The sequence below is a fragment of the Pinus tabuliformis genome, chromosome 1_2, assembly GCF_031772625.1.
Source record: "Pinus tabuliformis cultivar Carrire ecotype Pingquan chromosome 1_2, CPIR1, whole genome shotgun sequence".
Taxonomy (NCBI): domain Eukaryota; kingdom Viridiplantae; phylum Streptophyta; class Pinopsida; order Pinales; family Pinaceae; genus Pinus; species Pinus tabuliformis.
In genome coordinates, this window is record NC_142298.1 from 515769552 (window position 1) to 515797348 (window position 27797).

General features: G+C 32.6%; 1 protein-coding gene across 1 annotated transcript; it reads left to right on the forward strand.

Annotated features, from left to right (window-relative positions):
- The first annotated feature begins 22354 nt into the window (after nucleotides 1-22354).
- LOC149206591 (protein BEARSKIN2-like) lies at nucleotides 22355-25401 on the forward strand. Its single transcript, XM_089397741.1, has 3 exons — nucleotides 22355-22529; nucleotides 22933-23207; nucleotides 24712-25401. The coding sequence occupies exons 1-3, from the start codon at nucleotides 22355-22357 to the stop codon at nucleotides 25399-25401; spliced, it is 1140 nt and encodes a 379-aa protein (XP_089253867.1).
- Nucleotides 25402-27797: the final 2396 nt, after the last annotated feature.

Genomic DNA, 27797 nt, shown 5'->3' on the forward strand with positions numbered 1-27797 from the left:
CTTCTATATGTCTAAAGATTTCACAATATGAAAATTCCCAAAAAAGAAGATATAGCAAAAATACCAAACTAACCTATTTAAAATTTATTTCAAGATTATTCATCAACCATAACTTTCATAGAGTATAACTTTGAAAGTATAGTAAACAAAAATTTAAATTTGAAACATATGTTTCTTCATATTTCTCCTTAATATGATCCAATTTTCACTATCTGAAACCTCACAGGAAAAAAATAAAAATTATTTTGAAAATTCCAAACTAACCTATTTAAAATTGATTTCATGAGAATTCAAGAACTCAGACTTCCTTAGAGAATATATATAAAAATATTGCAAACCAAGATCTGAAATTTGGGTCATATGTTCATTGAGATTTCCCCTTAATGTGGACCAATTTCCCCAGTTTAAAACATCCCCAAAAAAGGTTATAGCAAAAATTACGAATTGACCTACTTGAGACTGATTTCAAGAGCATTCAAGAACCCTAAATTTGTTGGAGCATATCTCCAAAAAATATAAAACCAAGATATACAATTATGAGAAAATATTAAAAAATGTGTTATGAAACTAGCTCACAAAAATATAGAGAAGATAAATCAACGCGTGAGAAATAAGCCTCTTCGAGGGGGAACCTCCTTTACATTACACAAATGAAAAATTCTTGGATGATACAAATGACAAGACCTCCTTTCTATATATAGGAGTCTAAGGGGTGATAATATAATCAGAGCCGACATAACAATAACAATGTAAGGGCACAACAATAACAATATTAGGCTTCTATGGGGCACAATAATAACAATATGGAGACTACATGGGCACAACAATATAATAAGGGTTTGTACTAATAACAATAGGGATTACACTAGTAGTATAGGGACCTAACATGTCCCTCTCCTTCAAAAAGTGTTGCCCTCAATGCTTGAGTAGTTCTGGATTATTTTGTATATAATTATCATCCATCCATGTGGAATCTTTAGCGAGTAAATTCTTCAACTTGATGAGATACTCTGAAATTGATCTATTTTGTAGCTGTTGATTTCTCGGTTCTATGACTGCTTCAAGTTCCAATATGATTTTTCCTTCCCTGTCAATTTCTGGCAATATTTTTTGAACTGGGATCTTCTGCAACTTTTAAATGAGTTCCCACCCTGCTTCGTCATTCTTCCATTCATCCCTTGCTTTGTTGATTGAATTTGGTTGGAAAATTATACCAACCTCTAGCATTTTTGCAACCATGCGTTCAATTTCACTCCTTTGGGCATATGGATATCTGTAAGGCCTGATTTTTGGAGGAACACTTCCTGGAATCAAATGAATAGCATGATCATGATCACGAATAGGTGGACGACCTTTGGGAGTCTCAAATACCTTGGAATGATTGTCCAAGACTTTTTGGATATTTGGAGAAATATATGATTTCGATGTGGTAACCTCTGGCAAACATAATTGTGCAATTACACCTCTTTGTTCTTTCTTTAGAAGAGTTTTCATTCTATTAGAGCTGATTATCTTTCATGGTTTCCCTTTGATACCCCTTAATTCAACTTCCTTTCCTTCCAAAGAAAATTTCATGAAAAGTTCTTGAAAATTAAAAGTTATTGTACCCAAGGATTCTAGCCATTGGACTCCTAGTACAACATCAGCACCACCCATTGGAATGGAAAGCATCAGGCTATTCAATACATATTCTCCCATGGATAGCTTAATATTATGGCACTTTCCAGAGCAATTTATGGTTCCTCCACTTGCAACCATCACTTGACACTCTAGTGCTGGACATATGAAGCAATTCAATTCCTTGGCTATCTTATAATGAATAAAATTATGGTTACTGCCTGAATCAATCAACACTATTACATTTTTCTTCTCAATACTTCATTCTATCTTGATCTTTTGAGGAGTGGTAATTCTGGCCAATGCATTACAAGATACAGTCAGATTCATTTCTTCTTTCTCTAGGTTTGTTCCTGGTGTATATCCTCTTCTTTTGACGTTTCTTGTTCCTCTTCACAATCTATGTAAATTAATTTCTTCTCAGAACACTTATGACCTTTAGTGTATTTTCTATCACAACTGTAACAAAGCCCTTTTTCTCTTTTTTCTTCCAATTGTTGTGGTGTCAACCTTGTAGGTTGTGGAAGGCTAGGGGCAACAAAACTTCCATATTTATAATTGTGAGTGGTAGGCTTCCTTGTTGTCATAATTTTGCTTTCCATTTTTCTTGCCAACCTGGATGCCTTATCCAATGAATCAGGTTCTCAAAGGTGAACCTCATGTTGGATGTTATCCTTTAAAGTCCCTATGAACACATCAATCCTATGCTCCTCTGGAATATCTTTTACCCTTATATTCAATTTTTGGAAGTCCTCAATGTGCTTGATCATTGAACCCTTTTTTTTGAGGTTTATCAATTAGCTAAAAAAAGTGTTGTTTTTTGTATCCTCATAATATGCTATCATTTCTTTTGTAAAAATTTCCAAAGTGACAATTTGTTTATGAGAGCAAAGCCATTGATACTATACAAACAGATTTGGTTCTAAATATAAAGTTGCAATGCATACCTTTTGTGTGTTTCGAACATTATGGAGATCGAAATATTGCTCCATCCGTAGTATCCATGTTACATCATCCTTGCCATCAAACTTTCTCATATTGATGTTTGGAACATGGTGGGTCTTTGTTCCAACATTAGAGTCTATGAAATCATGATTAAAATTTCTTTTGTTCTCATCACGAGTTTCCTCTACTACCTTTTTGCCATTAAGAAGTCTTTCTTGTAGCAACTTTGTCAAACCTTCCTTCAAATCTTCCATGTATTTCTTTGAATCTTCAATGTTGTCATTCTTTAAATCATGATTAGAATTTCTTTTGTTCTCATTTGAGTTTCCTCTACTACCCTTTTGCCATTAGGAAGCCTTTCTTGTAGCAACTTTGTCAAACCTTTCTTCAAATCTTCCATCTCAGCATCCATTCCATTCATCTTAGCTTCCATGCCATCCATCCTAACTTGTACACCATTCATATTAGCTTCCATGCCATTCATCTTAGCTTCTGTTACCTTTTGTCATAGTGAAATTTGTTGAATTTGGTCTCGTAATTTTGATATATCATGTTGCATTTCTTCCTCTTCTTCGTGAGTCATGCTAGAGATTTTAGGTTGATTACTAGGTGTTTCCATTTTCTTTCTTTGGGGCATCAACTAATGATAATTATGCTTCACTATGCCCTTTGAACTTCAACCTAATTTTTCAACCCAAATTTATGCAAAATTTTAAAAAGACTACACACCTTTTTTTGCTTTGTAGAAGCTCGATATTGAATCGGTTGTATCTCTATAATTGCATATCTCCCAAGTTTGAAATTGCTTCCTGTAGTATCCCTCTGAGTTCTCTTTCCAATGCCACTAGTCTGATCAAAATTGGATTCTCCAAGAAAGAGTTATGCCCAACCTCCTACGATGACCTGATTATATAATGTCTCAGTAGGGCTAACTTGTACCATGTGCCACGTGTCACTATTCTGACCTTCTGATCTAAAAACGATACATAGAAAACTGCAGTCTGTCCTCTTTTGGTAACTTCTTATGAAATTTCAATCTGATCCTCAGAGAGAAAGTTATGACACTTTTCCGAAGGTCACCTATTTTTAATGTAATTCGAGAGTCTGCAAAAACCCTAACTTCCTCAGAACATATCTCCGAAAATATAGCAACAGAAGATCTGAAATTTGGACCTAAGCTTTAGCAAGATTTTAGCTCCAATGTGTTTTACTTTCAGAGTCTTAACCTTCGTAGAATCAAAATTATAGCGAAATTTCCCCGATGACCTGTTTGAGATGGAATTTTGGAGCTTTCAAAAAACCCTAACTTCCTCAGATCATATCTCCAAAAATATAGCGAGAAAATATTTGAAATTCATACCCGAGATTCATAACGATTTCGTCTCAAATGGTTTTTTATTTAGCTTCTGAAAATTCATAGTGAAAAAGTTATAGCTAAAATTTCACAATGACCTATTTGGAGCAGCGAAACCCTAGAATCCAAAGCTCTGATACCAAATGTTATGAAACCGGCTACTAGCTCACAAAAATATAGAGAAGATAGATCAAGGCCTGAGAAATAAGCCTCTTCGAGGGGGCAACCTCCTTTACATTACACAAATGAACAATTCTTGGATGATACAAATGACAAGACCTCCTTTCTATATATAGGAGTCTAAGGGGTCATAATATAATCAGAGCCGACATAACAATAATAATGTAAGGGTACAACAATAAAAATATTAGGCTTCTATGGGAAACAATAATAACAATATGGAGACTACATGGGCACAACAATATAATAAGGGGGTTGAACTAATAACAATAGGGGTTACACTAGTAGTATAGGGACCTAACGAAATGTTTCTCCTTAATATTCTCAAATTTTAACCATCTGAAAACTCCCAAAGAAAAAGTTATAGTGAAAATTCCATGATGACCTATTTGAAGTAGTAGAACCCTAGGATCATGAACTCTAATACCAAATTTTATGAACCTTGCACCTTAAACATGATGAGAGACCAATAATTACATCCCTCTTAGAGGGAAAACCTTCTTTTACAATGAATACAATGTACAAGACAATATTTGATGATTATAGGACTAGGCCTCCTTATTGCATATATAAGAGACAATGCGTATAATTATAATAAAATGAGACCTTGAACAATTCTAGTATACATAACAATATAATAATAGAAATGTAATTAATCAATATCTAGAGCTTAATAATGGGTTTTAGGGTTAACATGAGACTTATATAGAACTTAAAAAAATATTATGGTACACTCTTCGTGTTTGAAAATGAAGACATGCATCCACGACAATGTAGTTTTTATTAATGGCCCACTCTCTTATCTACAATGTACTTTTGAATAAAATGTAGGATTTTTTTTCTAATCATATTTAGTTTCTTGATAGATGAAGATTAATAATTGAGTGAAAATTTTTAAAATCCTTTCTACATAGTAAAATATTCCCAATGTGATAATCATTACCTATCTTTGTAGATATCATGCACCCCACTAAATATGAAATTTTCATTATTTTATTTATTGACAAATATATCTTCCATTTCTACAAGGTATACATGAAATCTATACATTTCAAGAAAATATTTTGACAACAATAATTCAAATTAAATTAGTAATAGAACTTTATCTTGTGATAAATTATTTACTAGACTTTGTATAATTGGAATGATTTGGATTGATATATAAAGTTATGGTTATATTCCTAGAGACAATATTTATTTTCAATGTCTCCATCATTATCATCCCCACTATTGGGAATTTCCTCAACACTAAGATGAATACTGTCCTCACTCTAGGCATACTCAACATTTTCAGGATACACAAGAGAATGTCAACTATCTTGAATTACTAGACCTAAATGATAAATGACTTAATATATGATCTTCATTCCTAGGCCCATCATCAACTTCCCTGATAATCTCATTGATAAGAGGAATATGAAACTTAGTAGAAAAATATATACCATCCTCACCATTTCCATTAGATCTTCCATGAAAATACTCATTTGAAGGAAAATAATCCTCACCATAAATACGATTAGTTCCACTAGATGTTAATAATTAACTTAAACTCAAATAATAATAATAATAATTTAAGAAGAATTTCAAAAAATAAAAAAGTTCGAATTAAAATATTTTTTGCGACTTTAAACCAAGTTAGAGATTTATTTTACATAGAAATATAAAATAGAAGTCATCAATTCCTTTCATATTTATGAGACACAATGTGTAATGAAAAATAAATTAAGAGCAATGGAAGTTGAAGCTACAAGCGTAGATATACATGATCAAGAAAGAGGAAATAAAAATCATCGATCTAATAAGGTTAAAAGGGTAACATTTCAACATGTGGAAAATAAAAATGAACATAATGATTTCATTGGTGCCATTGAGGCTACTACTTTTTCTCAAAAGAAGAAGAAACAATAGAAGCACAAAGGAACTTTCCCAAAGATGATTCCATTCCTATTAATTATGAAGATATTATTGATTTAGATGGAACTCAATTAAATCATAAAAGGAGAAAATATAATGATATTGATGATGAAGGAACCATAGTTGTTGTTGAATATCATAGTGAAATTTCTAAAGGTAGTAGGAATTTCATAACACCAGGTGTTAATTTAAGGATGATATAATCAACAAAACACAAAATGTCATTTGAAATCAATTGATGAAGAAAATTTTGGTTTGACATTTCGGCCATACATTTCAATTGAAAGTGGATAAGATTTTTAGATACACAGAAGGGAAATATAGATACCAATTAGAAAGCCACAGCACTTGAATATTCATAACTTGAAAACATTGATTAGGTGTAATCCATGTGCACACATGGTTGACATGGTTCTTGTTGACCCAAGGGAGATTTATAGAAAGGATGCATTTGATAGATCAAATTTTTTTTACTATAAATATATTTTAATGGAGGAAAATATATTATAGAGGCTATAAGAGAATTTATGTAAGAGTATCTTAGTAACTCTCTTTGAAATAATGAAAGGCATCATTTATGTTGGTTTAACATATGTAGAAGCCAAGATATTGGCATTAAATTATAACACAAATAATGAGTATTGGATATCTATGACTTTCATTCAAAAGATTAATTTATTCGTAATGGATTTCAAAAAGTATGTGATGGAGATAAATCAAAGGTTAATGCAAAATTTCAGAAGCAATGTTATATGGAAATAGGCTTCCCCATCAATGAAAAAATTAAAAAGGTATAAATAGCAAAGGAAGTGATGTATTTAGAGTTCTGAATAGCTTTTAATAATTGAGATTTAGAATTGAGAAGGCATGAGATTTGATAGATGATATCTTCAACATGTGGGGGAATATTGGTATAAAAAATCACAAGGTTAAAATTTCTAAACCCTTAACATTTAACATTAGTAAGACATGTCTTGAGATTACGAGTTTTTTAAAATATATGACTATAATATCTTGGAGAATAATGCAAGGACTGAAGGATGAAAGATTTATTAAGGAAATACTATTACATGTAAAGGCATATGAATTATCAAATAAAGAAATATCCAATGAATTCATGAAGTTTGCTGACTTCTATTTATTTATGTTAGGATTATTTTTTTTTTCATTTTAACATATTATTATTTTAAGTATTTTATTGTATATCATTACAACATTATTAGCCCCGAGGGTTAGCTCAATTGGTCGAGTCCCTGTCATTAAATAACCTTTATTTTTTAGAGGTAACAAGTTTCAATTCTCTCGACACTCTCAGGGTCAAATTTCATGGTTGAGCCAGTAGGAAATGATCCCTTTGGGTGGATCTGTCTGGTAAAAATATTTCATGGATGTAGTGGTCACTGATCTTGAGTGTTTATAAACCACATAGGAAAAAATATCATTATAAATATTTATAATATTTATTTAGTCACTATATTTGTGTGAGAATACAAGAGAAAATGGTTAAAATTTTGAATGAGAGAGTTGAGATGGTGTTGGATGCAATTATCCAAATTGAAGCTTTACAACAACACTAAAATATTTTTTTGTTGCATTTAAAAATGTATGTTGATTTATTAAATTCATTTTATTCATTTGCATATATTTTCTATTTTGTTACTTCTATTTCATTAAATATGCTAAAGAGGGATACAAATGAAGTACTAGAGACCTTCAAAAGTTCTATTCAAAAATCTAAGTTAAAGAAAAAAAACAATGTCTTCAAAATGCCCAAGTTATTGACATTATTGATCACTATATTTGGAATGTGCTCAACATTGTCCCATATCAAGTAATATTAGATGATTGTGAAAAATTGCAAATGTTGTTCCTAAAAAATATTACTCCCTAGTTATTGTAGATGTCCCTTATGGTTTCAATATTTAAAACATTGGATATAACAATTGACCTTATACTTACCAATCTTTCAATAAAGTGGTTATGTGATTTAGTCACAACACCATTTTGGAGATTTGTGATTTTTCATTCAAATACACGATTATGATTAATAATTTTAAGCTTCAAGGACAAAGTGAACTCAAAGAAGAAGCTTGTTTGGTAAGACATTTAAATTGTATGCTTAGTGATTAAAATTAAGTTTTATTTATATACAAGTTGATTCAATTTTTACTATTCCATGTTACAGACAAAATCGCCTAATATTAGTAGCTCAATAGTGATCCATTTACAAGTGGTAGTTAGAGTATACATGTTACATGGCAAACAAAAAATAACACTTATGATTCTATCCTTGTGAAAGGAAAAGATGGGGAAAACATAGTCAATGATTTATTTATGATGATAATGATGATGATTAATGTTCACAAATACCAATATGGTCTATTGGATCTTAGGAAGGTAATTAATTAATTGAAATTCTTTAACATATTATTTCTATGCTCGAAGAGAAGTGAGATAAGTGTTCCCAGATCACCATAGTTTTGTTATCGTAACAGGTTAAGAAGGTTGGTAGTGTGACAAATATTTTGAAAATTAGAATGGATTTGACTATAAATTGGGCAATCTAAGAGAATGATTTTCATCTTCAACCCTCTTTGTATCACACAGGTGATATATTATTACTTCCCATGGCATTTTGAGAATAGATCAATGCTCAGTTTCACTATGAAGCTCATGAGAATTAGTTATTATCTTAGCAATGTTAATTTTAGTATTAACACTAGTTAAGACATATAAATAATTCTCATTTTCAAGATTGGGGTTGATCATCTCCTTATAATATATTCATTTTAGTTCTCCTTCTAACTCTTTATCACTGCACGATTTCTCCTTAATTTGGAAGTAACAAAATTTTTAATATTATCATTATTTTACAATATGACCGGGAGTATTTTCTTTAATCTTGAGGTTGTAGGTTATAAACTGCTTTTGGATCTACTTAATCTTCCTCTCTGATTCTTTGGATATATTGCAACCCCAAATCTCACATCCTTATAAAACAACAAGGGATACAAGAGTCTCAAAGAGGATTTTTTTTTTATCCTAGATCTAAAGCTCAAATGACTCACAATTGTTTTCAACCCCATAATAAGCTTTCCATCCCCCACTTATCGTTTTCTAAATGTTATAATTCCAATTGAGCTGATGATGGTTGTTAATTCCTAGATATTTGTATGAAGGAAATTCCTCCACGTAGTTATTATCATAAATGAAACTATTTGATTTAATTATCATGAGTTTAGTCTCATACCCATCTTGGAGCATAAATTTTGGAGTATTCTTATATGCTTGTTGAGATCACCATGGCTCCTTGCCAAAAGAACAATATCATTAGTATAAAGGAGAAGAGTTATGAGTGTACTAGTGAGCATGAGAGCAACACATCCTACATCTTCTCATTCAAGCTTGTCAATGTAAATGCCAAAAAGGGTAGGGGATAAGGGACACCCTTGCTTGACTAGGATGTTGCAATTAATTTCTTTTGACCAACCCTAAGAGGTGTTAAGCTTGGAAATAAAATTATTGTACAACCTTGTCATAGAAATCATCAACTTGAGAGGAACCATTATTTTTTCTAGCCCCTTCCATAACTTTCTGCTAAGAATAATGTCAAAAGTTTTTCTAAATTCCACAAAAAAAAAAACAAAAGATATCATCTTATTATTGCAAAATTCCTCTACAATGATCCTGAGAGTAATAACATGGTGAACAATTGAATGATGTATTGTAAACCTATTTTGGCCTTTAACTCTTTTACCATGTATTTCAAGCCATGGACCAATCTTATTTTCCAAAATAAGTTCATACAACATAGCTAAAATGTGGTTGATCATAATGTTGTGCTAAGAAATATAACATAATAAGATAAATATTTAAAATGGGAGATTGTTAACATTTATAAATAGCCACTAGTACTAATTAATTATCTTATAGATACATTTGCAAGTGAAGGAGATTGACTTTTGGATTTGTTCTTAAGTTCATGTAAGATTTATGATATAACATATATGAAATCAAACTTCATATTTTTTTTTACATTAATTTACTTAATTATTTCTTTTGTATTTGGTGATTATGTACAACACTAGCATGTTGCATATAAAAAAACAAGAAATTACATAGGCATTGAAAATGGGCCACTACAATGAAATTTTATTCATTAAAGAATTAATGTTATTGAAGCTCTTAAAGATGAAATGCAAGAAGCTGGTTTGAGGTGAGGAAATTTTAGTGAATCCCAGGTGGCAAAAATGTCAAAGGAACCTCAACCACCATTATATGGGTTGTTTGGAAAGGATCAAGCTAGGGGACTTGAGGACATCAAAGATCCAATGAAAGAGAAAAACAACCAAATGGAAGCATAGAATAGCATGGAAGAAAATGATGATGAGCCTTTTGAGGGTGTTGAATTTGGCATATATGGTGTTGTTGATGAGTTCTACCAAATGGAAGCATAGAATAACATGGAAGAAAACAATGATGAGCCTCTTGAAGGTGATGAATTTGGCATATATGATGTTGTTGATTAGTTCTAAGTTGTGCTTGAAACACTGTTATGAAACCAGCTCAAGAAAAGATAGAAAAGAGAGATCAACGCCTTAGAATTCAGCCTCTTCGAGGGGGCAACCTCCTTTACATTACATAAATGAACAATTCTTGGATGATACAAATGACAAAACCTCCTTTCTATATATAGGAGTCTAAGGAGTCACAATATAATCCAGCCGACCTAACAATAATAATATAAAGCCACAAAAATAACAATAGAGGGATTCTATGGGGCACAGAAATAACAATATGGGGGTAATAGGGGCACAACAATATAAATAGGGGTATAACTACAATAGTAATGGGGTAATCACTAGTATTATAGGGACCCAACATGCCCCTCTCCTTCAAAAAAGTGTTGTCCTCAACGCTTGAGTAGTTCTGGATACTTCTGCATAAAATTCTCATCCTCCCATGTGGAATCTTCAGCGGATAAGTTCTTCCACTTGATAAGATACTCTGAAATTGATCGATTTCGTAGCTGTCGAGTTCTTGTTTCTGTGACTGCTTCCGGTTCCAATATAATTTTTCCTTCCTCGTCAAGTTCTGGCAATATTGTTTGAATTGGGAGCTTGTCACCTATAACCTTCTTTAAACATGAAACATGGAAAACTGGGTGCAATCGAGAAGCTGCAGGAAGCTCCAATTTGTATGCCATAGTACCAATCTTTTCCAACACCTTGTACGGACCATAATACTTTGGTGATAATTTATTATCCTTCTTAGCTTGCTTTAGGGACATTTGCTTATATGGTTGTAGCCGTAGGAATACCCAATCACCTACATCAAAACTTCTTTCACTGCGATGTTGATCTGCCTGTTGTTTCATTCTATTTTGTGCCAACACGAGGTTATCCTTTAAGAGTTGGAGGACTTGTTGTTGATGTTCGATGTGATGTTCCACTGCCTGAACCTTAGAATTTTCTCTTAAATATGATGTGATGGATGGTGGTTGATACCCATAAAGTGCCATAAATGGGGTCATTTTTGTTGCTGTATGGAAGGAAGTGTTATACCACCATTCAGCCAGAGGCAACCATTTGACCCATTGTGTCTGTTTATCAGATACAAAGCAACGAAGATATCCTTCCAAACATTTGTTTACTATCTCAGTTTTCCCATCAGATTGAGGATGATAAGATGAGCTATGAGCTAACTGAGTACCAAGACAAGAAAATAATTCTGTCCAAAAATTTCCAGTGAAAATGGGATCTCTGTCACTTACAATAATCTTTGGGTTTCCATGTAGCTTTTGAACTGTTTCCATAAATGCAGTAGAAACTGTACTGGCTTTAAATGGATGTGATAATGCACAAAAGTGTGCATACTTGGTAAGTCTGTCAACTACCACCATGATGACACTCTTTCCCTCAGACTTGGGTAAACCTGTGATAAAATCCATTGAAACCTCCTCCCAACGTTGGCTTGGAATGGATAAAGGTTGTAATAGACCTGGTGTCTTAATTGTTTCAACTTTATTTTGTTGGCAAACCAAACATTCCGCCACAAACTTTTGAATATCTGATTTAAGGCCATCCCCAAAAAATTCCTTCTTAACCCTGTGGTAAGTTTTTAAAAATCCTGAGTGCCCTCCTAAGGGAGAAGTGTGCAATTCCATAAGAATCTTTTGTTTTAGCTGGGAATTCTTACAGAGGTATAAGCGATCTTTGTACCATAACGAATCATTTTGCCAGCTAAATGTATCAGAAGTACTGGAATCTTGTTGTAGCTTTCGAATAAGTGCCCACACTTCTTCGTCATTCTTCCATTCCTCCCTTGCTTCGTTTATCCAATCTGGTTGGATAATAGAAATGGCACACAACAATGCTTCCACATCCTCATCCTTTCTTGAGAGTGCATCTGCCACCACATTTTGCTTCCCTTTTTTGTAGATGATTTCAAAGTCATAACCCAACATCTTTGTGACCCACTTTTGTTGCTCTTCAGAGGATAATCTTTGTTCTAAAAAGTATTTAAGGCTATCATGATCCGTTTTTACCTTGAAGTGTCTTCCCATTAGGTAGGGTCGCCATTTCTTAAGTGCATGGAGTATTGCCAACATTTCCTTCTCATAAATAGCTTTGCTTAAAAACTTTCCCTTGATTGGACGACTTTCAAAAGCAATGGGTCTTTCATCTTGCATTAGAACAGCACCAATTCCATTTCCTGAAGCATCACATTCCACAATAAAGGTTTTTGTGAAGTCCGGTGTAGCTAAGACCGGTGCTTGGCACATTGCCTCTTTAAGATGTTCAAAGGCCTTTGTTGCTTCCGAAGTCCATGAAAATGAATCTTTCTTCAATAATGTTGTTAGAGGTGCTGCTATTCTCCCATAATTCTTAACAAACTTGCGATAATACCCTGTCAACCCAAGAAATCCTCGCAGATGCTTTATGGATGTGGGGATTTTCCATTCCTTAATGGCTTTAATTTTGCTAGGGTCTACCTTAACTCCTTCATGAGATACAATATGACCCAAATATTCCACCTCCTGGACTCCAAAGAAACATTTGGATCTTTTTGCATATAATTGTTTCTCCTCCAATAGTTGTAGCACCCTGTCAACATGTTCAACATGATCCTTCCAAGACTTGCTGTAGATTAGTATATCATCAAAAAATACTAACACAAATTTTCTAAGGAATGGTTTGAAAATTGAATTCATCAAACCTTGAAATGTTGAAGGTGCATTGGTAAGGCCAAAAGGCATGACCAAAAATTCATAATGACCCTCATGAGTTCTAAATGCTGTTTTCGGAATGTCTTCAATCTTCATTCTGATTTGATGATATCCTGAACGAAGATCCAACTTGGTGAAGTAAATTGATCCATGCAATTCATCCAGTAATTCATCAATAACAGGAATGGGGAACTTATCTTTAATAGTGAGCTTGTTGAGCTCCCTATAATCTGGACACATGCGCCATGATCCATCCTTCTTGTGCACCAATACTACTGGAGCTGAGAAAGAACTTTGACTCGGTTGAATTATACCAGCCTCTAGCATTTCTGCAACCATACGTTCAATTTCACTTTTTTGGACATATGGATATCTGTACGGCCTGATGTTTGGAGGAACACTTCCTGGAATCAGATGAATAGCATGATCATGATCACGCATAGGTGGGAGACCTTTGGGAGTCTCAAATACCTTGGAATGATTGTCCAGGACTTTTTGGAGATCTGGAGAAATAGATGATTCCAATGTGGAAACATCTAGCGAACATAATTGTGCAATTACACCTCTTTGCTCCTTTTTTAGAAGCTTTGTCATGCCATTAGAGCTGATTATCTTTCCTGGTTTCCCTGCAATACCCCTTAATTCAACTTCCTTTCCTTCCACAGAAAATTTCATGAAAAGTTCTTGAAAATTAAAAGCTATTGTACCCAAGGATTGTAGCCATTGGACTCCTAGTACAACATCAGCACCTCCCATTGGAATGGAAAGCATTGGGCTAGTCAATACATATTCTCCCATGGATAGCTTGATATTATGGCACTTTCCAGAACAATTTATTGTTCCTCCATTTGCAATCATCACTTGACACTCTGGTGCTGGATATAGGAAGCAATTCAATTCTTTTGCTACCCTACAATGAATAAAATTGTGGGTGCTTCCTGAATCAATCAACACTATTACCTTTTTCTTCTTGATTTGTCCTTCTATCTTGATGGTTTGAGGAGTGGTAATTCCCGCCAATGCATTACAAGATATGGTCGGATTTATTTGTTCTTCATCTAGGCTTTGTTCCTGGAATATATCCTCTTCTTTTGACCTTTCTTGCTCCTTTTCTTCTTCCTCTTCACAATCTATGTAGAATAATTTCTTCTCAGCACACTTATGACCTTTTGTGTATTTGCTATCACAATTGTAACAAAGCCCTTTTGCTCTTTTTTCTTCCAATTGTTGTGGTGTCAACCTTGTAGGTTGTGGAAGACTATGGGCAACAACACTTCCGTCTTTATAGTTGTGAATGGTATGCTTCCTAGTTGCCATAATTTTGCTTTCCATTTTTCTTGCTAACCTGAATGCCTTCTCTAATGAATCAGGTTCCCAAAGGCGCACATCATGTTGGATATTATCCTTTAAAGACCCTATGAACACATCAATCCTATGCTCCTCTGGAATATCTTTTACCCTTATGTTCAATTTTTGGAACTCCTCAATGTGCTCCATTATTGAACCCTTTTGTTTGAGACTTATCAATTGGCTAAAAAAAGTGTTGCTTTTTGTATCCTCATAATGTGCTATCAATTCTTCCGTAAAAATTGCCCAAGTGATAAATTGTTTACGAGAACAAAGCCATTGATACCATACAAACTGATTTGGTTCCAAATATAAAGTTGCCATACGTACCTTTTGTGGGTTTTGCACATTATTGAGATCGAAGAATTGCTCCATCTGTAATATCCATGTGGCGGGATCCTTGCCATCAAACTTCCTCATATCGATTTTTGGAACATGGTGAGTCTTCGATCCAACATTAGAGTCTATGGAATCATGATTAACATTTCTTTTGTTCTCATCATGAGTTTCCTTTACTACCTTTTCACCATTAGTGACCCTTTCTTGTAGCAACTTTTTCAATTCATCCATCTTATCATCCATGCCATCAATTTTAGCGTCCATGCCATCCATCTTAGCTTCCATGCCATCCATCTTAGCTTCCATGCCCTTTATCTTAGATTCCACGCCATTTACCTTAGATTCCATGCCATTTATCTTAGATTCCACGCCACTTATCTTAGCTTCTGTTAGCTTTTGTGAGCGTGACATTTGTTGCACTTGTTCTTGTAATTTTGATATATCATGTAGCATTTCTTCCTCTTCTTCATGAGTCATGCTAGAGCTTTCAGGTTCCTTACTAGGTGTTTGCATTTTCTTTCCTCGGGGCATCAGTTACCGATAATAATGCTTTACTATGCCCTTTGAATTCCGTTAAACCAAGCTTACACAAAAATTTAAAAAAAAACTACACACCTTTTTTCACTTTATAGAAGCCTGATATTGAATCTGATGTATCTCTGTAATTTCGGATCATCCAGTTCTGAAATTTCTATCTGTAGTAGCCTTCTGCGTCCTCTTTCCAATGCCACAAGTCTGAGCCAAATTGGATTCTCCAAGGAAGAGTTATGTGAAATCTCCCACAGTGACTTGCTTTTAGACTGGTTCAGTAGAGCAAACTTGTACGACGTGCCACGAGTCACTGTTTCAACCTTTGAATCTGAAACTCACCCAGAAGAAACTACAATCCGTCCTCTTTCTGTACCTTTTTACGAAATTTCAATCCGATCCTCAGAGAGAGAGTTATGACGATTTTCCCCAGGTCACCTGTTTTGAATGTAATTCAGGAGTCTGCAAAAAGGCCAACTTCCTCAGATCATATCTCCGAAAATATCACGCGAAAAGCTCTGAAATTCGGACCCAAGGTTCAGCGCCAATTCTTCTCAAATGGGTTTTTTTTTGCGACTTCTGAAACGTCACAGAAAAAAAGTTATAGCGAAAATGCCACGATGACCTGTTTGGAGCAGCGAAACCCTAGAATCCAAAGCTCTGATACCAAATGTTATGAAACCAGCTCAAGAAAAGATAGAAAAGAGAGATCAACGCCTTAGAATTCAGCCTCTTCGAGGGGGCAACCTCCTTTACATTACATAAATGAACAATTCTTGGATGATACAAATGACAAAACCTCCTTTCTATATATAGGAGTCTAAGGAGTCACAATATAATCCAGCCGACCTAACAATAATAATATAAAGCCACAAAAATAACAATAGAGGGATTCTATGGGGCACAGAAATAACAATATGGGGGTAATAGGGGCACAACAATATAAATAGGGGTATAACTACAATAGTAATGGGGTAATCACTAGTATTATAGGGACCCAACAAACACATGCTCAATTTAGCAAATTGATAATAAGTTATACGTCTTGCTTTGACTTTAAGATTTTATGATAAGAATAAATATTCATTTAATGTTGTTTTATTATGTTATTTTTAAGTTAATTTTTATGTGAATAATTACTCTAAGGAAAATACTTTAAATATTATTATCTTTTAACATGAAATATTCAAAAATAATTTTTATTTTTTTTCAATTTCAATTATCCATATAGAAATTATTTATTTGTCATATTCTTTTAAAAAAAAGCTTTTAATGTTTTTTTTGTAATGATATTTACCCTTGAAATGTATATTCTTTTGGTTAACATAAAATAATTTTGTATATTGATGTAAAAATAATAAAATTGTTAAAAAAATAATAGTTTTATGCTATATTTAAAAATATTACACTTTAAATTAATTAATAATACTTAATTTTATAAAAAACATTAATACCCAAATACTATATATAAATTTTATACTTTGTATATTTTGACATTAAAAAAATATTTTAAAAATTGAAAAATAATTAAAAACACAGTAACAAAAAAAACCATAGAGAAATATTTAATCAATAAACATTTGAAAAAATAAATTCTTAATATTTTATAGATAAGAAGATTTACAATGTCAAGCCCATTAGGGAAGTTTAATTGGCCATGGCCTTAACAATGTTATAAAATATTATACAAACTTTAAAATTCAAGGTTCAAATTTATGGTAGGTTAAACCAACCCAAAAATAAAATAAAAAAATAAAATATTTACCATGTCAAAAAATTAACCTTTATTAAAAAAAGAAAAAAACTAAAAATTATAAGTCTATGTGAACTTCCTAATGTTCTCATTGAACTAGTAACTATATTACATACATATATAATTCAAAGTTATAATAATAATAATGGTTAAAACATTTCTATAGTGTGATGCTCAGTATAAACAAATCCAAGAATATTAGTTTCATGTTGAAATCTCATGCAAAAACTTATATTTAATAAATTGGTATAATTGGTTACAATTGATAACTTAAGTATATAAATAACTTTAACTAACCCGCAAAGAACAAAAACATCAAGCATCATACTAAGAGGTAGTAGTAATTGTCATATCTTATATTTTCTTATAAAATCACATACAATGGCATGTGTTTAGTAGCAATAAAATGATAGATCTTCAATCCTACATAGTAGGCATATAAGATGAAGAGAAAATTATGGTATAGTGCATTAGTGATAAAAGAGATGTTTGCAAGGTAGTGACTTTGTTGGAAACCCATTTAAAATCCTAACTGAAAAAGTCACAGATAGAATCCCACACTATAACTTATGTGAAGTAGTCATTTAGAAATAATGAGTAGTCATTTAGAAATAATGGCCATTAGTAAAAAAAAAAAATTATAAAAAAAAATCATTCTTAATAAGTTTGATGACTTAAAAATAAGTAAAATGAATATAAGACTTGAAAATATGATTTAGATAGATGCAAAGTGATTTAGTGAGAGGTGTATAGATATCAATAATAATGAATTTTGAAATAATTTAATGCATTAATTTCAAATAAATGGACGATAGATCTTCAATCCTACATAGTGGGCATATAAGATGAAGAGAAAATTATGGTATAGTGCATTAGTGATAAAAGAGATGTTTGCAAGGTAGTGACTTTGTTGGAAACCCATTTAAAATCCTAACTGAAAAAGTCACAGATAGAATCCCACACTATAACTTATGTAAAGTAGTCATTTAGAAATAATGAGTAGTCATTTAGAAATAATGACCATTAGTAAAAAAAAAAAATTATAAAAAAAATCATTCTTAATAAGTTTGATGACTTAAAAATAAGTAAAATGAATATAAGACTTGAAAATATGATTTAGATAGATGCAAAGTGATTTAGTGAGAGGTGTATAGATATCAATAATAATGAATTTTGAAATAATTTAATGCATTAATTTCAAATAAATGGTTTCATTAATTTCTAAGAGTATGATCCAAAATTATTTAGTGCACTCCCTTGAGTGATAAGACACTTCAAAACTAATAAATTGGTTGATCTAAGTAACTTTTTAAAGAAGGAATTAGTATATTTAAAATGAAAATAAATTATGTTATAGATAAAAATTAAATAAAATTATATCAAATGTAAATAAATATATGAAAAATATAATGTAAAAAAAATTGAAATACTAAAATATAAGCAAGTAAAAATAAAATATAATTGATTAATAAAAATGTATGAAAAATATTGAAATAAAAAATATTATCAACCCTATATATTTAAAATTAATTTTATTTATTTAATAATTTTTTTACAATTTTTATTTTATTAATCATTTAAATTAAAGATAAATATACATTGCTTATGGATTAAAGATGTATCAGATACTCTCATATTCGGAAATGGAATTCAAAGCAACCAAAGGTATTCTTGAGCGATTTAATCAAACCATGCATAACCTCTTGCATACTGCATGTAAATTTCCAATTATAATAATGAAAATTGTCAACCATAATGATAAAAAACAAATTGACAGGGAGAGTGGAGGAGAGACTGATAGACTTGAGCAGAGTACATGGCATTAAAGTCACCGAGGAGGAAATTGTGAGGTAGCGTAGGAAACATGAGTGTGCTGATCTTTAACAACTCATTCAAGAAAAAATGTTTCCAGGGATAGTTTTTGTCAAGGCGTTGAGGTACAGTGGCGGAATGTGCTCCTCGAGGAATGGTCCAGCCGCCGCGCCACTGTGGAAATTTCACATTCTCATTTTATTATTGGAACTCATTCGTGTTCGCACCACTGCTTTCACGGCGCCTCGGCCATCTCTCGCGCTGGTAGCGTTCACTGGAAGCATGCACGACCATGCTCTCAACACACATGCCCGACATCTAACTGCACTGCGCCTCACTCATTCCAATTCATGGTGACTCACCTCTATCAATTATTATTTTTTTGAGTCCCCATAGCCTCACATTCTAAATAACTATACAAATATTTAAATAATATAAGCTCATAAAAAAATTGAACGTTAAGAATTGGATCTTCTTAGACTCATGTTATAGCCGTACTTAAGATGGATCTATGCTGGTTGTAGATTTTGGGAAGAAAAAGAAAAAATTATTTCAAGGTTTGAGGCTAGATAGCATATCGGACAGATTGCTTCCTCATCTGGTTGTTGTATTCTGCCCTTTTTCTCTGAAGCCTTGCAATAAACGCTCCTAGCTTCTGGACAAACCAGTCTCAATAGATTATCCCAAGAGCTAGCTGTCAGAATATCTGCATAACTTTCTCTGCCTCACATTCTAAAATGAAATGTTTTTATGTTTTCATTTCTCAAGAAAAAAAATACATACTCTTTCTTCTTAGGCTTTTTTTTTACCTCTTCCAGCCCTCTTTTTCACAAAGGAGTAATATCTTTGAAATTTATGGACATTTTTTTGCTTCTTCATCTAGTTGTTGTATTCTGCCCTTTTTCTCTGAAGCCTTGCAATAAACGCTCCTAGCTTCTCGATAAACCAATCTCAATAGATTATTCCAAGAGCTAGCTGTCAGAATATCTTCATAACTTTCTCTGCCTCACATTCTAAAATGAAATGTTTTTATGTTTTCATTTTTCAAAAAAAAAAATACATACTCTTTCTTCTTAGGTTTTTTTTTTACCTCTTCCAGCCCCCTTTTTTTTACAAAAAAGTAATATCTTTGAAATTTATGAACATTTTCAGGTTGATTCTAGAATCTAAGTAACACAGATGAAGTCAAACAATTAACCTAACCTATATCCTCCAGCCCTCTGTTTCACCAGAGAGTAATATCTTTGAAATTTATGTATATTTTCATGTTGATTCTAGAATCTAAGTAACATAGATGAGGTCAAACAATTAACCTAACCTATATCCTATCTTTGAAATTTATGTATATTTTCATGTTGATTCTAGAATCTAAGTAACATAGATGAGGTCAAACAATTAACCTAACCTATATCCTTAAGATTCCAGAGAAAATTACTAACAAAAACAAATCTAGCTAAATCAATAGTTTGAAATTAATAAAAATAAATATTAAATTAATGGTTTGAAATTAATCAAAATAACCACATATGCATTTTTTAAATTATAAGTTAAATCCAAAATATTTAATTTTTATAAATTTTATAAATAAAATCTCTATACTAAAAGAATATTTTATCTTATAAATATAATTTTATATATTAATTTGATGTTTAACCAGGCCACAATCTCAATAAAATAAATATTTATATAAATATGATTTTATACCCTAATTAGATATTCAATTGAATCATAACTTTATACACCAATTTAATGTGTTTAACTCTCAATAATCTTAAAAATCTCAAAATTAGATTATTATTATCCCATATATTTAATTTAATGTGTTCAACTCACGATAATCTTAAAAATCTCAAAATTAGATTATTATTATCACATATATTTAATTATTTGTCTGGGGAATGACTCAACTGTAAATTTCTCCGTGGAGAGAAAGGTGCACATTCCGGAAATGTTGTATTATTTATCCGATTATTTTATGTGCCAAGTGCATCCAATGATGGTTTTCCAGTGCAGATAAATAGTTGAATAATGGTGGGATTTCCAAATTGCCGGGGTGCGTGAAAGCCAATCTATCGGTTGGCTTTAGGCACATGCTCATGTTCAGTCGTGCGGCCATGGAAATCACCTTTTAATGAAAGTTTGATCCCTAGATGGAACTTGTAACGCTGATTCTGTTTGGTCAATTGGAGATTTAATATTTTATGTTTTTTAAGTAGAAATAATTTTTTAGCTGGATGGTTAGAGTGAAGTTATTGATGGTAGAGTTAAGTAAAATAGTAATTTGTTTGTATTAAGGGTTAGAATGAGGTTTTTGATATTGAGTTTGAGTTTTGAGGATTTTGGATTTATTGAATATTTGGTTGATTTACTGAATATTTGGCAATCAGATTAATATGAGAATGGCCAAACCATTTATGACCCATGTCATTGTGATTATTGAATATTTGGCGAATTCGCAATCCTGCAGCAATTTATTGGAATCGCAAGTTTGATAGCTAGTTTTTGCACAATCAAACCATCCTAGGGGTTTTTCAGCGTGCTGAATCCAAATATGTAGTTAAAAAACCATTTTAAATGCAACAAATCATGATTTAATCTCAATTTCTTCCGCCGGATTCCGTCACCGGAATCTCCAAAAAATCGCATTATAGACAACTCCATTCGCAATCCAGATAAAGACATTTGTTTCAGCTATCGAGATAAAAATGCCAGTTTTAAAATAAAATTGTTCATATCCAACTTTAAAATATCAGGTAAATCCAAATTACATTCGTTTAAAAATTTAAATCTAAAATAACACTCATTATACACTCACCATTCGTCATTTATTTCAGGTGTCGTAGTAATTATTTGCAGGCGGGAGGTCTGAATGAAAAATATTTGAAGTTTGACGAGTTTGTGATATAATTAGGTGGCTTCAACTTTAAGCTCAAAGTCTATGCCTGACCCCGCGCTCTCGCCACTCTTATGCACATTCTTTCTGCTTTTTCTCACGGTTTGACGTACATAAAAGCCAGTGACCCGTGTCCCCACAATTCCAAGTTTGGAATCAGCTCAATTGGATTGGATTCAAGGCGTTCACGCAGGTTCTGGAGGTGTATACAGCGTTAAACGACAGATTTTCTATCGTAATTTTCGGGATATAGTAGCTCATAATATCGCAATTCAAGTAGGTTTACAGGCCTTGATGGTGCGATAATTCTCTGTATTTCGCAGGATCACAGGAAAAACATTAGGGTTAGAAGACCTCTCTGAGGTAGGGATAAAAAAAACCCTAGTGTAGGGTTACAGGTGAGGATTATGCGATAGTATTCTATATTCTGCAGAGATCAGAGCCATGACATCCTTGTCCGTGAATGGGAGCTCCAGTGTACCACCTGGTTTTAGATTTCATCCTACAGAAGAGGAGCTGCTCCATTATTACTTGAAGAAGAAAGTGTCGTATGAGAAGATTGATCTTGATGTTATAAGGGATGTTGATCTTAACAAGCTTGAGCCCTGGGATCTGCACGGTAATTTTGCTATAGTTTTTTTTTATGTTTGAGCCCTGGGATCTGCACGGTAATTTTGCTATAGTTTTTTTTTTTATGTTTTTGTTGTGTGTCATTTGTTAAGCAATATGTAGTAAGTCAATTATTGGTTTATTGTTTTTCTACTTGGTTCACTGGTTTACTAGCTACGAATGAACTAATATTCATTATTTTTTGATGTTTCTGCTTTACTACACCGGTTAAGTACCATGTAGTAAATCAATGTAGGAAGTTAATTATTGATTCATTGTATTTCTATGTGGTTCACTCCATAAACCATAACAATAAAGTAATATTCCATAAAAAGAATGAATAATTACCTTACTACATGGTACAAATATAATTTTGTTTCTATAATAATAAAACTTTTGAATTGATGTTACAGAGAGATGTAAAATTGGGTCTGCTCCACAGAACGAATGGTATTTTTTCAGCCACAAGGATAAGAAGTATCCTACCGGGTCCAGGACAAACAGAGCGACCGCTGCAGGATTTTGGAAGGCCACGGGCAGAGACAAAGCCATCCGTAACAGCTATAAACGAATTGGGATGAGGAAAACGCTTGTTTTTTACAAAGGGAGAGCTCCTCATGGCCAGAAGACTGACTGGATCATGCATGAATATCGCCTGGAGGACAACGACAATTCTCTCCATGGACATGTATTAATTCTCTCCTACTTAATATTCCATCATTTTGGTTAACTACGTGTTTGTTTGTTTTAATATCAAACATTCCCTGCATCCCCAATAAGTATGTAGCTAATGTGAGCTTCAACTTTCCTGTTTTTGGATAATTATAATACTGTTGTTTACAGCATATCACTTGGGATAATTGCACTAGTATTTTTTAACAGCATATCACTCCTATGCCTTATCCAATGTTACCCAAACTTTTACCTCACATCTCCAAATGAGTTTTTGTTGAACTTAATTTAATTGTAGAATCAGGTTAATGGATAATTAATCGATAGAAGCTCAGTCAAACACTTGATTTAGCTTTTATAAATTATTTTTTTCCAACATTTTTCAGAATCGGTTATCCATAAACATGACTGGTTCATGACTATAAACACCTTGTTTCGTTGAGTTTAATTTAATTGCAGATTCAAAAATGTTTTGAAAATGTAATGAATTAGAAGCTAAATCAAACACTGGACTTAGCTTTTTATCAATTGTATTTCCAACATTGTCCAGAATCTGTCCATAAACATGACTAGCTCATGACGGTTAAACACCTTTTTCATCACAGTTAAGAGAACAGAATTTGAAACACATTAATATATATATATATATATATATATATATTACTGTTTGGCAGAATTTGAAAGACATAAATATTTGTCGAAACACAAATATTTATAGAAATTGAAAGATAAATATTTATATTTTTGTTACTGTTTTTAATTTAAAAGTTTAATGATGAGATTGATTTTTCCCTTCATTTTGTTGGTGTAAGTAGATATTAATGGTTCTATTAATATTCCTGTAGATATTGAGACAGTGTAGAGAACACAATTGTATATACAAACATATGTTATTTCGTAGGTTTTTAGCTTCCTTTGCTGTTGTAACTAGAGATTGAGCTAGAAACTTGAGAACACAATTAGAAATATAAACATTCACATTCTTGTTTTCATTGGCGAAAACTAATGAGAATTTAACTAGCTTTATATTTCTAAAATATTTACAAGTAACATGAATATATTTTCATATGTAAGAGCTTATTCAATTATATTTTATATTGAATATTGAATTTTTTTAATCTGTAACGCTAGACTAGAGTGACTGAACCTGTTATATAGTTATATATATATATATATATATATATAAATATATAATAGCTTTTTTAATTATAATTTATATTGACTGAACCTGTTATATATATATATATATATATATAATAGCTTTTTTAATTATAATTTATATTGAGTATTTTTTTTTGGTTCACTCTTTAATACTGGACTAGAGTGACTGTACTGTTCGAGCTTTCGACATTTTTTTGATATTTAGTTGTAACTTATGCCACCTAGTTGTAAAATGCAACCCTCTGAGAGACTATAACGATCTGAGGTAAGAACTTGACAGACAGGAATATGGTTAACCCTAATTTTGAAGTTTGAAATTATTGGGCTAAGTTTGAAGTTTTTATATTGGGGTGATGCAGGAAGATGGGTGGGTAGTATGCCGTGTGTTTAAGAAGAAGAATTACCTAAAAGGCCACGACGATAATTCTGATCCAGGCAGCTCTAATTTGGATCAAGAACACAGTGCTGTACTGTCAGAACCCAAGGATTCTCGAGGTCATGGAGAGGTGCAGTACAGTCAAATTCAACACCAACACCATCACCATCACCAGCAGCAGCAGCTGAAGCATGAACTTGCAGCAGCAGGCATGCAATACAGTATCCTTGAATCCCACCATCATGACCAGCTCATGCAAATGGCTAGGCACCTGGAAAACCAGAAGCTCATGAATGCAGCTACTTGCAACACTTCTCCTCCTGTTTCTTCTGGTATCAAAAGGCTCTTTCCTGAAAGAGGAATAGAAGATGGTTCTAAACGTATTCATTATAGCCATGAGCTACCCACTGGTCATGGTAATGGTAATGGCAATGGCAGTTCTCATGTGGACATTATAAGCAGTAGTACACAAGAACATGGACACTTGAATGAGATCAGGGAAGGCCAGGTGCAGTTGAATGATTGGAGTGCCCTTGACAGACTTGTAGCATCTCATCTGAATCAAGTGGAGGAGTCATCCAAGGAAATCAGATACGTGGATGCAATGCCCTCAGGAGATCACATTCCTTTACCTCTTAGGAGTGAAATGGACCTTTGGAACTTTGGAAAATAAAGTTATCATGTCCCAGAAAAATTATTCATGGCCAGCAACAAGGACTAGATCATACAACATCAGGTTGGATTAATAATAGCAGATCTCCCATTTAAGGTATAAAGCATTAGTTATCTACCTTGGTTCCACGCAAGTGGCTGTAACTTTATTACGAACAGTCCAACAAAATTATTTGCATTTCTACTCTTTCAAAAGCATGTCTTATACTGCCTGCTTGCTTGCTTCTGAAAGAGTTTGTAGTTTATGTTTCACGTTTTCAACTCTAATGGTTTGTGGTCCGATCACTTATCACTTCAATCCATGCGTACCATATCCATACTGTTATATGATGTATGGCATTTGGAGACAAGCCTCCTAAGCAGAATAAGCTGAACTCTAGGTGGTGAAATCTCTTAAATATTTTTTTGACTTGTTTATTAAATTTCTATCAAACTTGTCTGTCTCTTATAGCGTTTTCTTTTACCATTTAATGCTGTATTGCATTGCATTGCATTGATTATGTTTTACCATTTAATATTTTATTGTATTGCATTGCTTTGGTCATGTAATTTGATGAATAAGATGATGCTGGGAAGAGAGGCCAAGAGAAATGAGAGGATTCCTCCAATAGAATATAGCAGTATTCGATAAATAGTAGGGATAAAAAGAATAAGATGATGCTCGGAAGAGAGGCCAAGAGAAATGAGAGGATTCCTCCAATAGAATATAGCAGTATTCGATAAATAGTAGGGAAAAAAAGTGAGGATTCCTCCCATAGAAAATAGGGGTCCTTGATATTATGGGAAAATAATGAGGGAGATGAGTAATAATATTGGTTGTTAAGTGAAATTTTCAAAAATATTTTATTTGCTTTTAAATTAAATTATTATAATTTATTATTAACATTATCTTTTTATTATGATAATTTTATTTATATATATATAGTTAATTGGTTTACTGCAAATAAGTTTTGTCAAAAAGGAATTATCTTATATTTAGAATCTAAGAAAGGAAGGTTATATTTGGAGTTGAAGAAAAAAACGAAATTATATGTAAAGGATTGTTTCTTTGATAATTATAAATAGTAGATATAAATAAACTAATGTTTTTGGAGGTTATACTCAAAATTAGGAAGACAAAACCTAAATGAATTAGATTTTGTAGGTCACCTGTAAGGAGCCCCTAAGGGTACCAAACAACATTGTTTCTCCTTAGTGAAATAATCAAACTTACAAAAATATAAACTATTACATTTTGTTAGGAGATCACAACAGTCTCTTAGAAAATACTATCTAAGTCTAATCTAGGACATAATCTAAACAATAAAACAACCTTTCTCTATTGTTGTCAAGTTCCCCCTTTAATGGAGAAAGGATTTATTTCCACACTTAATATCTCCCTAAACAACTCAAATTTCATCTTCCCAAGGGGCTTAGTGAAAATATCAACAACATTTTCACAAGTATTACAAAATTCAATACAAATGTCCTTAGACTGTATCTTCTCTCTAATAAAATGAAATTGGGCATCAATATGCTTTATCCTTGCATGATACATTGGATTGTTTGCCAACTAATCGAGCTCTAGTTGTCACATTTGATAACTGTGGTCTTCTTTTGTTCTTCTCCAACATCTTGAAGAACTTTCCTCAACCAAACAACTTCACAAGTCGTTCCACACAAAGCTTTATACTCTGCCTCAGCGGATGAAAAATATTCAGTGGTTTGCTTCTTGTTGCTCCATGAAACAATTTCGGATCTAATGCTAAAATCATAACCTGTAGTAGATCTTCTATCATCTGGATTACCAACCCAATCTGAATCTGAGTAACTTTTCAGCTCAACATCAAACAAATCAATATATTTAAGACCAAAATCAACTTTTCCTTTAAGGTAGCTCAATACAACTTTCGTTGCTCTCCAATGACTTTCTATAGGTCTGGCCAAAAACCGACTTAAGACACTAACATAGTAGGTTATGTCAGGTCTAGTTGTAATAAGATAATTCAAACTTCCAACTAGTTGTATATACAATGTACCATCAACCTCCTTTGAGCCATCATCAAAATGAAGTTTCACATTCTGTTGCATTGGAACAAAAGTTGTTCTGCACTGATCCATCTTAAACTTTTTAAGAAATTCTCTGACATACTTACCCTCAGTAACAAAATTCTAACCATCATCTCTCCAAACTTCAAGACCTAGATAGTAACGTACCTAACCAAGATATTTCATCTCAAATACTTGTGACATATGCTCCTTAATTCCATCAATTAGCTTGACTGAATTTCCTGTAATAATTAGGTCATCAACATACAAAGAAATCAATACTACATGCCCCTTTGCATCAAATTTGGTATACATATTCAGATCACTTTGTATTCTCATAAAACCCTGTTGAAGAAAGAAGGAATCTAT

Excerpts from the sequence above, each read along its gene's own strand:
- LOC149206591 (XM_089397741.1), top strand. The coding sequence starts at position 22,355 with ATGACATCCTTGTCCGTGAATGGGAGCTCCAGTGTACCACCTGGTTTT. Across the intron at positions 22,530-22,932 it reads TGAGCCCTGGGATCTGCACG|AGAGATGTAAAATTGGGTCT; the intron begins GTAATTTTGCTA and ends TTGATGTTACAG. Across the intron at positions 23,208-24,711 it reads ACAATTCTCTCCATGGACAT|GAAGATGGGTGGGTAGTATG; the intron begins GTATTAATTCTC and ends GGGGTGATGCAG.